Source organism: Budorcas taxicolor, chromosome 7 (genome assembly GCF_023091745.1).
Source record: "Budorcas taxicolor isolate Tak-1 chromosome 7, Takin1.1, whole genome shotgun sequence".
In the NCBI taxonomy this organism is placed as follows: domain Eukaryota; kingdom Metazoa; phylum Chordata; class Mammalia; order Artiodactyla; family Bovidae; genus Budorcas; species Budorcas taxicolor.
The window spans coordinates 13,298,906-13,312,656 of NC_068916.1; the positions used below are offsets into that span (position 1 = coordinate 13,298,906).

The 13,751-nt window shown below is 46.7% G+C and overlaps 1 protein-coding gene across 1 annotated transcript; it reads left to right on the plus strand.

The window, feature by feature from the left end:
- The first annotated feature begins 129 nt into the window (after positions 1–129).
- Positions 130–13,366, plus strand: WDR83OS (WD repeat domain 83 opposite strand). Its single transcript, XM_052643753.1, has 4 exons — positions 130–248; positions 12,306–12,411; positions 12,778–12,875; positions 12,975–13,366. The coding sequence occupies exons 1-4, from the start codon at positions 199–201 to the stop codon at positions 13,039–13,041; spliced, it is 321 nt and encodes a 106-aa protein (XP_052499713.1). The 5' UTR covers positions 130–198; the 3' UTR covers positions 13,042–13,366.
- The last annotated feature ends 385 nt before the right edge of the window (positions 13,367–13,751 follow it).

A 13,751-nucleotide genomic window follows, 5' to 3' on the forward strand; every position in this document is an offset into this window, starting at 1 on the left:
CACTTCTGGTCTTCTAGGAGCATTTTTGGCTTCTCCGAATTCTCTGTCCCCTGGCTGGGGCTAGTTCCGGTAACCATCGATAGGAACGGAAGCGCGAGGGCTGAGAGTGTTACTCTAAAAACTTTCCTGTGTTTCCAAGCTGGAAGCTGCCGGAAGCTGTGATTCCCGCAGCGGAAGAGGCGCGACTTCTGACTCGCTATGTCCGCGAACAATATGTCGGACCCACGGAGGCCCAACAAAGTGCTGAGGTGAGGCTCCTAGTTGTCATGGTGTTAAAAAAAAGAAAAAGATTCAGCTGTAAACTTAAATGATATAATTGGCTTTACCAAATGAATCATAAATTGGACAACATCCCATCTAGCAAGTAGAGGGAAGCGCTAAAGAGCTACAGAAAGGAAAAGGTTATTTAAAGGCAGGACAAGGAAGTCATAAACAGAAAAAAGGATGATTTCAGATTATATTAGTTTCCTTTTGGGGAGAAAAGGGTCTTATTAGGTGGGGGTTACCTCATTTTCCTTTTGAAGGATGGAGAGGGGAGAGAACCCAAGTGACTGCCTCATTGGTGCTGACCAGAAAATTCGTGACTGACCGATTAAGACTGCATTTCTGGAGGAAGTTGAAGCTTCTATTAGGCTAGATATTAAGCCCCTATTTGGTAGCTTGGCTAAGTACAAATTTTTGGACCTGTGGTATTCTTTTTAACAATCTTCCCTCTCTTCCCTCCTCCCCACTCCCAATCAGAGTCTCTCTAACTGAGAGATGTGCTCACAACTTAAGGCATGAGTGCCACTCTCAGCTGCTACTCTGAGGTTCTCTTAGTTTTTGTTGTTCTTTTGCATGCTATCCATAGTTAACCCCTGTGATAGTCACAGGTCATTGCTGGCTTCAGGTTCACAGTCTCTGAGTTGGTTATTCTCTCGTTATTTTTCTGATGTTCTAGTCATAGGGAGATCTTTTGCTTGATGATTAGTGGCTGTGATTATGCATTTAAAGCTTTTGAGAGAATACAGTGCATTCAGTTCAGTTGCTCAGTCGTGTCCAACTCTTTGTGACCTCATGGGTTGCAACACACCAGGCTTCCCTGTCCATCACCAACTCCCAGAGCCTGCTCAAACTCACGTCCATCCAGTTGGTGATGTCATCCAACTATTTCATCTTCTGTCGTCCCCTTCTCCTCCCGCCTTCAGTCTTTCTTACCATCAGGGTCTTGTCCAGTGAGTCAGTTCTTTGCATCAGGTGGCCAAAGTATTGGAGTTTCAGCTTTAGCACCAGTCCTTCCAAAGAATATTCAGGACTGATTTCCTTTAGGATGGACTGGTTGGATCTCCTTACAGTCCAAGGGGCCCTCAAGAGTCTTCTCCAACACCAGAGTTCAAAAGCATCAGTTCTTTGGCTCTCAGCTTTCTTTATGGTCCAACTCTCACATCCATACATGATTACTGGAAAAACCATAGCTTCGACTAGAAGTAAACCATTAATTTGCTGGACCTCTGTTGAAAAAGTAATGTCTCTGCTTTTTAATATGCTGCCTAATGCAGTGCATTAATGAGATTATTATGATTATAATAAGCAGGATAATTAGCAAAGTTTGGAGTGCACTTTGGAGCCATGCTCTCCAGGATTAAAACCGGGCAAAATCAAATACATGAAAGGAAGTTCCCACTCGGACTTCCCTGGTGGTGCACTGGTTAGGACTTGGTGCTACCAGTGCAGTGAGCAGGGGTTTAATCCCTGGTTTAGAAAAGAAAAAGTTCTCCTTGAAGGAGTTACCTTCTTACGCCAGCTGGCTTGCTCAGTGATCTTATGTAATTGAGTTTCAGCTTCCCCAGAAGGAGTAATCCAGTAGCAGCTGGTGTTGACCACAGCATAGACGCTCCTTGCTCAGCTAAAAGATAAACAGACTGTGTGTTAGTTGCTCAGTTGTGTCTGACTCTTTGTGACCCCATGGTCTGTCCATGGAATTCTTGAGGCAAGAATACTGGAATGGGTTGCCATTCTCTTCTTCAGGGGATCTTCCCGACCCAGGAATTGAACTGGGTCTCCTGCGTTGCAGGCAGATTCTTTACTGTCTGAGCTACCAGGTAAGCCTCTAATTAAGGGCTGTTCTGTTATAAAAGAACAACTTTGGCCAGAGAATCTAAGGATCTTTCCTGGGCTGATGGCCTTGCCAAAGGACACAAATCCTGAGTCACGAAATCCTCATCATCCTTTTTAACTTCATGATGTAAATCCAGTGGACTTGACCAATGAGGTGTCTTAGTTCCCTTGTGGAAAGCTAGGAGCCCAGTTCAATAACCTAAGGGGCATTGCCCTCTGTGCACTGGCTGTCTAGGCATTCAGAGGCTGAAGGAGAATGATAACCATTATGGACAAAGACAGACACTATGGGGGCACAGACCATTTCCATTAGTGGGGTACTGTTAATGGATTCGTTGACAAGGATTACTGCATTTACCCATTCAAGCCAGATGTCAGTCAGGTTTTCAGCACATTTGGGAATAGATTCTCCCAGCCTGAAATATAAAGTGTTGCTCTGAACACCTTGCAAAGATAGGTGCAGTTGGTGAGAGCTCTTAGTGAGTGGGGGCAGATCTGATCTAGATTATCATGAGAATGTGGGGTGCAAGTGCAGTGAGATTTACCAGTTAATTGTGTCTAATTGAGTATGTACAGTTATGATGGGAGAAAGGAAAAAACAAGGTATAGGTTGTTCTGGCTGTGAAAGTAGAATTGCATAAGAAATTTTAAGGAGGTTTGATTGTAGTTTCCTGTGACATTGAGAATAGAAGGAAAAGCTGGTCACAAGGAGGACCAGGAGGTCTCTAGCATCATGGATAGATTGGAGTTTTTTTGTTTTTGTTTTTGACTGTGCAATGTGGCATGCGAGATCTTAGTTTCCCAGCCAGAGATCGAACCCACTGCTCCTTGCATTGGTAGCACAGAGTCTTAACCACTGGACTGCCAGGGAAGTCTCAGACTGGAATATTTATTTATTTGTTTATTTGTGGCTGTGCTGGGTCTTTGTTGCTGTGTGGGCTTTTCTCTAGTTGCCGCAAGTGGGGGCTCCTCTTGGTTGCAGTGTGAGGGCTCTTCATTGCAGTGACTTTTCCTGTTGCGAAGCACAGGCTCTAGGCATGCGGACTTCAGTAGTTGGGGTTCCTGGGCTCTAGAGCCCAGGCTCATTAATTGTGGTCCACGGGCTTAGCTGCTCTGTGGCGTGTGCAGATCTTCCTGGATCAGGGATTGGACCTGTGTGCCCCGCATTGGCAGGTGGATTCTTTACCACTGAGCCACCAGGGAAGCCCCCAGATTGGAATATTTAATAGCAAATCCAGCAGTCTAAAAACTTACTTTCCTCAGCAATGGCCTGGGAGATAAGGGTGAGAACATCATCTTTGCAGGTGAAAACCAGAGTAAAAAAAGAAAAAGGAAGAAGGGTTTCAGTCTAGTTAACGTATGGTCTTGATCCGGTGTCTGGGACAGAAGCAGTCCACCTTGATGCCAACTATTCTGTTCCTCGTCAGTTTGATGCAGAGGTCTCCAGCATCTGTTTAGGACTGAATGTCTGGTGGAGCTTTCCTTAGCTGTGGGATGTGTACACAAGGCTCAGTGTCTTCTCGTTTCACAGTCTTTGTCAGTGGTCAGGAGCACTTGGTAAGGTCCCTTCCCATGGGGCTTGAGGGCTGTCTTCCTCTGATGATGTTTTCAGAATACCCAGTCAGCAGGCTCCAGTCTGTTACCAACAGGATCCTTTGAGTTTGGATCTGGCAGGGCTTCTTAAACCTGTTAATGATAGCATAAGACATGAAAGACTTATAGTAGCTGGTCCTATTAACGTTAGATAGCAAGGGATCAGCAGAAAGTTGTACATCAATGGACATTGGTCTGCTGGTGACTGTTCCATGTGGAGTGAGTGTGTGTTTTCAGAGAGGGTACTGGGAACAGCTGGCATGGCCAGAGGCAATACCTTAGGCCAAGGGAGTTCAGTAGTTGAAGCAGTTTGGAGGTTTTCGAGGATCCCCTTAGTTCTTTCTACCTTGCCTGATGATAAGTGAAAAGGAGAGTGATAATTCCAAGGAGTCTGCAAGGTTTCATTAAGGCTTGTACGATTTGCCCAGTGAAGTGGGTGCCTCGGTTCCTGAAGATTGTGGAAGGTAGACCTCGAGTTGGAACCACATCTTCTAACAGTTTCCTTGTGAGGGCATTAGCCTTGGGGCAAGGGAAGACTTCAGCCCATTAGGAAAGCATGTGTAGAGTGACAAGATAACCCATACTGAGTGGCGGTTGGATAAAGTCCAGCAGTAAGTGCTCAGAAGGTCTGGGGTAGGGGGAGGTCTGAGGCTTCTGGGAAAACAGATAGTTTTTCCAGGATTACAGACCTGACAGGTCAGACATTGGTGGTAAACTGCTTTTGTGATCTTCTCTCCCTACCCATGTCTATTCGTCATTTGAGTCATCTTAAAATGCACTATGATGGGTGAAGGAATGCAAAAACTGGAAAATGAGATTTGTCAGGGAGCTGGGAAGAACCACGTGGCCATCTTGGGTTTCCCATAGCCCTGAATGTTTATCTGATTTACAACCATTGTTTGCCCATCTTAATTTCTCTGTTCAGGAACAGACTGATGTTACAAGGGCATCAAGATGGCCAGGGTCTGGCAATGACAGGTCATGTTTTGCTGAGGCAAAATGGTCTTCATCCATCTGTGCCATAATATTTATTTATTTTTCCTGCTCTATAAGCCAGATCTTAGTTGCCCAACCAGGGATTGAACCCAGGTCACCACAGGGAAAGTGCCGAGTCTTAACCACTGGGCCGCCAGGGAATTCTCAGTGCCATGATATTTATAGATTCCGTTGCTGCTGTCTTTGCATGAAACATAACGAGGGCATTTCCTGAACTCTGGTTCAGTCCTTTTAGTGTGAGTCTCAATTTTAATGACAGGTAATTTCTCACCTTCAGAAAGTAAGACGGTAGTTTACTTGTTGCCTTTAAAAAAAAATTTTTTTTTTTTTTAAAATTTATCTTTTTGAGTGCCCTGGATCTTCCTTGCTGCGCACAGGCTTTCTCTAGTGCCGTGAGCAGAGGCTGCTCTCTAGCTGCTGAGCTCAGGTTCTTACTGTGGTGGCTTCTCTTGTTGCGGAGCACGGCCTCTAGAGCGTGGGCTCAGAGTTGTGGTGCACGGGCTTAGTTGCCCCATAGCATGTGGGATCTCCCAGGACCAGGTGTCCAACCCATGTTGCCTGCATTGGCAGGTGGATTCTTAACCGCTGGATCATGAGGGAAGTCCCTGTTGCCCATTTTTGATGGGGGCCTGAGAGGACTTCAGAAAACCCCTTTGTTTCCATAACATCTCCAAATCATGGATGATCCTGAAGGCATACCGATTCTTGGTAAAAATATTAACAAGCCCTCTGTTAAGGGATTGTTGGGCCACTTTGATTTATGGGAAGTTTCCTTTTCAAGTAATTCATAATGGTTAGTAATAGCATAATCAGTTTGGGAACAAGGTGTCCCTTTTCCATTTCAAGTATGGCCCATCAGCAAATAAGATTATATCAGGATGTTCTTACCTGACAGTTAAGGGGCTCATTTTTGTCAGTAGGGGTAGTGATGTAGCAAGTTAAAGGCGTTGCAACATTTAGCATGTTGCGTAAGTGGAGGAAGCAAAAGGATCTCATAGAAGGTTAATACGCTGGCAGAGAAATGTTGAGTCAGTTCAGAGTTAAGAAGACCGGTTTTTTGTTTGTTTGCCTTTTTAATACATTTGGGAGACCAGGAGATGCCCCCTCTGCATATATTTATTTACTTACTTACTTATTTGGCTACTCCAAGTCTTAGTTGCAGCATACAGGATCTTTTAGTTTTGGCATGTGGGATCTAGTTCCTTGACCAAGGATTGAACCCAGGCTGCTTGCAGTGGGCCCACAGAGTCGTACTGGATCACCAGAGAAGTCCCAAGAGTTAAGAAGACTTTGGACAGCGTGCTGCTGCTGCTAAGTCACTTCAGTCGTGTCCGACTCTGTGTGACCCCATAGATGGCAGCCCACCAGGCTCCCCCGTCCCTGGGATTCTCCAGGCAAGAACACTGGAGTGGGTTGCCATTTCCTTCTCCAATGCATGAAAGTGAAAAGTGAAAGGGAAGTCGCTCAGTCGTGTCCGACTCTTCGCGACCCCATGGACCGCAGCTACCAGGCTCCTCTGTCCATGGGATTTTCCAGGCAAGAGTACTGGAGTGCGGTGCCATCGCCTTCTCCGTTGGACTGCATGAAGAGTCTATAAATAAATGCTGTTACCTCAAATTAGATCTTTTACTAACTTTGTAGTTGCAGCTGTAACCCAAGACAGTTGGTATAGGCACTGGCAACTGAATCCAGTTAAATGCTGTGATAAGAAACAGGCTGTGTTTATTGCTACGCTCTTGTGTGAGCATTCCCAGGGCTTGGTTATTTCTTTCATGCACAATAAAGTGAAAGGTCTTGAATAATTAGGTAGGTCTAGGGCTGGTGGTTTTTATAGCACTTTTTTTACTCTTCAGAAAAGCCTACTTACGTTTATCTTCCCTAGAAAGGGGCTCAGGGACTAGAAGTTTAGTAAGGTCATTGGGTGGGGAAACGAATAGAGAAAAATTAGGAGCCCATAGTCTACAGTAGCCAATCAAGTCTAGAAATCCACATAGCTGTCACTTAGTTGTAGGCCTAGGAAATTCTTGGATTAGCCTAATCCTTGTTGGAGATAGCTTGGTTCCTTCAGCACTAGGTAATGAACGTTACCTACAGATAATTGTTAATTTTCCCTTGGAGAGTTTATGTTCCTTTTGTCAACTGAAATAATAACCAACCTATAATAAGAATTTTATCTAAGCCAAACGGAGGCCTATGGCCCAGGAAACACAGATTCAAAAGCACTTGAATTGTGTTTTGCTGGACTGCAGTATGGCAGAGGGCCTATTCAGGCAAAAACTGCAGTTACATGACTTGTTTGTCAAGAATTATAATTGGAACCTCCCTGGTGGTCCAGTGGTTAAGACTGCTTCCACTGCAGGGGGCATGGGTTCTATCCCTGGTCAGGGAAGTTCTGCATGCCTGCAGGTATGGTCTAAAAAAAAAGGAATATAATTAGAGCTGGCAAGATATAAGGGTGCTTGTTAAGCAAGGATTCATTGGTGTCTGAAATGACTGTGTAGTTACAAGGGGAGATGTTGAGACCATAAGGTTGCAGTTAGCAGCTGCTAGCAGATACTGTCTTGAGAATAGCTGGTGGCGTGGTTCAGTTTGATTCAGTTCAGAAAATTCAAGTCCTCACTAATGCATTAACGTGGCCACCTGGCTCCATTTGGATGCCTGAAGCACAGTTCTGTCTTGTCCGAACAAAGAACAAACATCAGATACAGTGGATACAATGCTTCAGGGCTTCAAGAGACATATTAGCACATACACAGTAAGACAGCATGAACTTAGGTCAGGGAAGAGAACCTCATATTCAAAGGAATTGGTACGTTGGTATTGTGGGGATAAGGTGAAAGAACATTTATCCCCTCTTCAAACTGGACATTTTGCACGGTCTGATACCTGCTTTTTTTTTTTTTTTTTTTTGGTCTGTTTAACAGTTAAAGCAGATGTCTATCTGAGAGGCCACAAGACTGTTCTAATGAGCATAAAGTTTAAGCCCAGTCATGTCTTAGCTAGGATGACTTCTCCATACCACAGTATGTGAAAAGTTCTTCCATCACTTTTCAGCAGATAAATGGAGTCTTTTATGGATGCCTCTTTGGTTACTGAGCACAGCAAGCAGTCATCTACCTGTTGTGAAAGAGCTCATTTCCTGGGGACTGGTGGGTTCTTACATCTTGACGGAGCACTTGGGAGAAATTAGTGAACCCCTGAGGCACGAGTGTCCAGGCTTACTGCTGATTGTTCCAAGTTAAGGCAGATGGACTTTCACCTGTTGGAATCTATAGGGATACTGCAAAAGGCTGAAAAAGAGCCACAACAGTATTTTGGGCCTGCTGGAATTTATGACAAAATGGTGTTCCAGGTTTGGGCCAACTGGGAAGGGGGAAATAACTTTGCTAATAACCCTTGAGTCCTGGTTGTTGTTTAGTTACTCAGTCTGGTCCAACTCCTTGTGACCCCATGGACTGTAGCTTGCTAGACTTCTCTGTCCATGGGGTTTCCCAGGCAAGAGTGCTGGAGTGGGTTGCCATTGCCTTCCCGACCCAGGGATTGACCCTGGGTCTCCTGCATTGCAGGTGAATTTTTTACTGCTGAGCCTGCAGAAGCTCCTGAGGGAAGGGATACATCAGGAGATTGGGACTGACACATACACACTGCTATATATAAAACAGATAACTAAGAAGGACCTACTGTGTAGCCCAGGAAATTCTACTCAGTGCTCTGTAAAGACCTATATGGGAAAAGAATCGAAAGAAGAGTGGATATATGAACATGTATAACTGATTCACTTTGCTGTACACCTGAAATAACACAGCATTGTCAATCAAGTATACTCCCTACAAAAATTAAAAACAAAAACAAACCTTCCCCTGGGGCTGGAGTGGGGGGAAGCTCTTAAGTAATGGACAAATCACCATCCTCACCCACTAGGTTTCCAGACTGGCAGGATTTGCACGTTGTGGTGGCTACTATAGGGCGTGCCTAATTACCCCTGGGACATTAGGTCTTCTGTCGTGGGTGTGCGGCTTTGTGTGGCTTTAGGCTTCAGAGGATATTGATGTAATTGAGGGAGAGGTTTAGTTATGTGTCTCTGAATCTTTATAAGCTCTGTATTTTTTATTATTCCAATGTCAATATTAGAAATAACGCACAGAGGATTTCTCTGGTGGTCCAGGATTTCGAGTCCTGGTCCAGGAAGATTCCGAATACCACAGGGCAACTAAGCCCATGCACCGCAACTACCGAGCTGGAGCTGTAGAGCCTGCGCTCTGCAACAAGAGAAGCCACCGAAACTAGAGAGTAGTCTTGCTGCAGCTAGAGAAAGCCCATGCGCAGCGGTGAAGATCTGGTGCAGCCCAAAAGAAAGAAAGAAAGAACCCAGAGATTTTGAGATACCTCAATTAAATTCAGGGGCTTTTGTTGGAATTCTTCCTCCTCTCTGTCAAGGACAGATTGTAAGAACATAAAAGATCTGGTTCACGTTGGTCAGGAAATTTCAAGGGGAAGTCCCCATTGGAAACAAAATGTCTTAGCCCTTTTAACTTAGAAAGGAGAGCTCTACCTAAATAGATTGACTGGGGCTATGTCACATAGTGAAAAAAAAATGTTTTTCAGTCAGAAGTCCCAGAGTCATTTGTATTGGTTGAGGTAGAAATTCTCTCTGAACTTTTGTTAGATTCTTCCAGTTAGGAAACCTCTTTTACACTCTGAGGCAGTTGTCATCCTAAGGGAATGGAGTGAAAACAGCTCCAGACTGCACGGAGATCAAACCAGTCAATCCCAAAGGAGATCAACCCTGAATTCATTGGAAGGACTGTTGCTGAAGCTCCATTCCTTTGGCCACCTGATGCAAAGAGCCAACTCATTGGAAAAGTTGAAGGCAAAAGAAGGGGGTGGCAGAGGATGAGATGGTTAGATAGCATCACCAACTCAATGGACATGGATTTGAGTAAACTGGGTCATAGTGAAGGACAAGTGAGGCTGGTATGCTGCAGTCCATGAGGTCGCAAGGAGTCAGACACGACTTAGTGACTGAACAACACCATCTCAGGAAAACACCTGAGGGTCTTAGCACATAGCTTGGCTGTGAGGGACCAAAGAAAGGCCTATAATCTTGAGAATTCCTGCTGAAGAGGGAACAAGCGGTGTGAGGCAGGTGCATTCAGAGATAAGGTCTGACAGAGTCACAGAACTGAACAACAACAACAAGTATCACCGAGAATTTGGCAAGGTTTCCCATTAGATTTAATTTTATTTTCCCCCTGAGTGTCTGTCTACAATGCGGGAGACCAGGGTTCAATCCCTGGTTTGGGAAGATCTCCTGGAGAAGGAAGTGGCAATCCACTCCAGTACTATTGCCTGGAAAATCCCATGGACAGAGGAGCCTGGTAGGGTACAGTCCATGGGGTCGCAAAGAGTCGGACACGACTGAGCGACTTCACTTTGGCTGTTTTAGGGGATTACAGATAAGCACTTCAGAGAATCCCTCGGAATACTGAGGAGATAGATATGGGGGCACTCAAGTTGAAGAATTTGCATAAGACTTATGAGGACAATCTTTTTTCCAGTGTCCCAGTTGATTACATTCAAGACATTGGTCCTTGGGCCAGCGTTTTGTGGGTGGACCCCTAGGAGGGCATTATTTTAGCTCTCTGGTCTTGGAGCTGTTGTAACTGTAAGACCAACAACTTGGAGAATTTTTGCTTGTGGTCTTACTCTAAGGTCGTTTCAAAGTGCTCAGCTGTGGTCATTGGCTCCATCAGCCTGGTGGTCTCCTACCCTCTCTTCTGTGTTTTTATCCACAGGAGATACTCTGTGAGCAAACGGGCCACTAGAGCTGGTTAGGTGACTATCACATGGAACCGAAACACCATAGGAGGAGGGCTTCCAAGCAAGCATGCCTTAAAGTCGGTCAGATTCATCTTTCTTTGTTTTGCATGTTTGACTGAGACCAGTCAGTAGGGGTAGGGAAGATTCTAGGAACGGTTTATAAAAGGTCTGTTGCTTTTTAAAAAAAGTTTTATTTATTTATGGTTGTGTTGGGTCTTCGTTGCTTTGTGCAGGCTTTCACTAGTTGCAGTGAGCAGGGGCTACTCTTTGCAGACTTCTCATTGCAGTGGCTTCCCTCGTTGCGGAGCACAGGCTCTAGGCATATGGGCTTCAGTAGTTGCAGCACGCAGGCTTGGTGCTCAGAGGTTGTGGTACACAGGCTTAGTTGCTCCCCAGCACGTGGAATCTTCCCAGACCAGAGATGGAACCCGTGTTCTTTGCATTGATGGGTGGGTTCTTACCCACTGCGCCATCAGGGAAGTACAGTTGCTGTTTTGCAAGCTTTGTCTGGTTGAGGATTTTTTTTTTTTGGCTGTGCCCCACGGAATGCAGGCTCTTAGTTCGCCAACCAGGGATAGAACCCAAGACCCCTGCAGTGGAAGCTTGGAGACTTAAACCACTGGACCCCCAGGGAAGTCCTGAAACCCTCACTTTCAAGGGCAGTCTTGTCTCAGGGAAGCCTTCCCCGCGACACCCGTTGTAATTCTAGATTGTTTTTAGTCATACTTTGCCATTTTTTAGATATTTACAGCTTCTGAGATTATAGTTCTTGGTCATAAAAATAAGCAGGTGTGCCAACGGGTAGACTCATTAAAGGACATGGTGGGGTCAGAGATGCTCCCATCTCTCTTGGCTGGCCTTTATCTACACAGATGAAGACAGACAGACATGAATACTGTAACACTCCAGTCATAACCAGTTACTGTGGCCTGGCCAAGAAAAAGGCCCTGTGCACACCATCACTGCCTGCCTACGTGGAACCTGGGCCTGGAGAAAGGCTTGAACCAGGAGTGGACCCTACATGGGGACTGTGGACTGATACCAAACAAATGGGGAACTGCAGACCAAACCGCCAGCACGTCCCAACAAGGAATCTGGGAACAGAACCAAGGGCCTGGGGTTTCCAGCCAAATGAGGAACTGTAGTCAGAACCACCAGCAGCTCCCAGCATGGAACTAGTGATTCCAGACAAATGAGGAACTGGCCAGAAAGCCAGTTAGGTCTGGGGCATGACACACAGAGAGCAGAGCTCAGAACTGAGAGGAACTTAGCCATGGCCTCCAGATCCAGCGAGAAAGACAGTGAGCTCAGAAGGGGATTCACGGATACCCCTCCTTGTGTTCCTTGTTGTCCCTGAATGTCAGAGGTTCACTTTGGATCCTGTTGCTGCTATGAAACCTCTTGAAAAACAAAATTCACCTGAGTAAATTCTAAAGGTCTAACTGGCGTTATTGAAGGATTCATGAATCTGGCAACATCTCGTCTAACAAGTAGAGGGGAGCATTAAAGGGCTATAGAAACGGAAAGGTTTTTAAAGGTAGAACAAGGAAGTCATAAACAGAAAAAAGGATGACTACAATGTCAGAGACTATGTTTCTGGAGGAGGCTGACGCTCCATTCAGGCTAGGTAGTAAGCCCCAGTTTAGTGGCATGGCCTAGCATAAATGACTCCGTTTTGGACCTGTGGTTTTATTTTTAATAATGGGGATGGGTCTCAGATGGTGGGTTGGAGGCCCAGGGAAGCATCTGCCCACCCTAGGGGCAGAAGTCGAGTGCCCCTGACCCTGAGCCTGCCGCAGGTACAAGCCCCCACCGAGCGAGTGTAACCCAGCCCTGGATGATCCGACACCAGACTACATGAACCTGCTCGGCATGATCTTCAGCATGTGCGGCCTCATGCTCAAGGTGGGCAGGGCTGGGGTGATGCTAAGTGGAGAAAGCCAGAGCTGTCGTGAAGCCAGAGGTCCGGGTCAGGGTGGGCACATTGGACGTTGGTCTGAGGCTTTTAAGGCAACTTGGTGGGGTCCTTAGGGTGATGGGGGATGTCAACGGCCAGGCTTCTTAGGCTTGAGGGGACATGGTCAGAGATGCAGTTCAGGGATTAGGACCAGAACTTGGGTACCTAGAGTTAACTTTGGGAGGCTGAGACAGAGGGACTCCTGGGGATCAAGGCTGGAGCTGCACCAGGTGAAACTGGGATTGGAACTGGTGGGGGAATGGCTCATTGGGGTGCCTCTCACTGACCTAACCCTGCCTGTCCCCCCCTTCCAGCTGAAGTGGTGCGCCTGGGTTGCTGTCTACTGCTCCTTCATCAGCTTTGCCAACTCCCGGAGCTCTGAGGACACGAAGCAGATGATGAGTAGCTTCATGTGAGGCTGGGTCTGGGGAAGGAGGGACTCCTGGGGGAGGGGAGGGAGGCCCCCCCCACCGCCTCTCCATCCTGGACTGACACCTCTCTCCTATCTCAGGCTATCCATCTCTGCCGTGGTGATGTCATATCTGCAGAACCCTCAGCCCATGACGCCCCCCTGGTGATGTCAGCCTAGAGGGGTCACATCTTGGGCCTCTCTAGCCACCTTGCCCTAGGCCTCACCCGTGGCTGCTCAGCCTCCTGCCATCAGCTGCGGTGCTGGGCTTCCCTGGGCGAGGCAGTCTCTGGGTCTGCAGCTGGACGGAGGGAACCTGGCCCTGACCCTGGGATCTCATGGCTGCTGGAGCAGAGAGAGGAATCCCCTCGGCCTAACCGTCCACCCCACCTTCTTTTCCTACCCTGCCTGCTCCCAGGGGAGACGCTGTCCATGTTTCTAGGTGTACCCACTCATTTTCTTGTTGAAACCCGTTAATAAAGTTTTGCATTCTGGCTGTTCTCTGCGACCCCTCTCTCCTGTGCATGGTGGCTGTTTGTCCTAATAGAGGGAAGGGCTCCACCTTCCCACTCTGTCAGGCCTGGGGTGGGGCCCCAGTCTGGAGCCTTTTGGTTAGTTCATTTGCTTATTTCGCAAGACTCATGTGTTAAGCCAGCTGCCAGAGACTAAACAGTGATCTCTGTCCTCTGACAACGCAGAAGACAGCTCTGCTGATCTCAGGAATCTGGGCTTTGGTTTTCTCAAATGTGTGAGGGTAATGTCAGGACATTGGATGGACTGGTAGGGACTGGGGAAGGTAGGCAGTTCTCCCCTACCTGTCAGGTTCTCACTGCTCACCAGAGGACACTGGTATCTCTTGAACAAGGCTGGGGGTCTCCC

Bases quoted from the DNA above. Each gene is read 5' to 3' on its own strand.
- WDR83OS (XM_052643753.1), top strand. From the start codon at position 199: ATGTCCGCGAACAATATGTCGGACCCACGGAGGCCCAACAAAGTGCTG. The intron at 249-12,305 runs GTGAGGCTCCTA...AGCCTGCCGCAG, and splicing joins AGGCCCAACAAAGTGCTGAG to GTACAAGCCCCCACCGAGCG. The intron at 12,412-12,777 runs GTGGGCAGGGCT...CCCCCCTTCCAG, and splicing joins TGTGCGGCCTCATGCTCAAG to CTGAAGTGGTGCGCCTGGGT.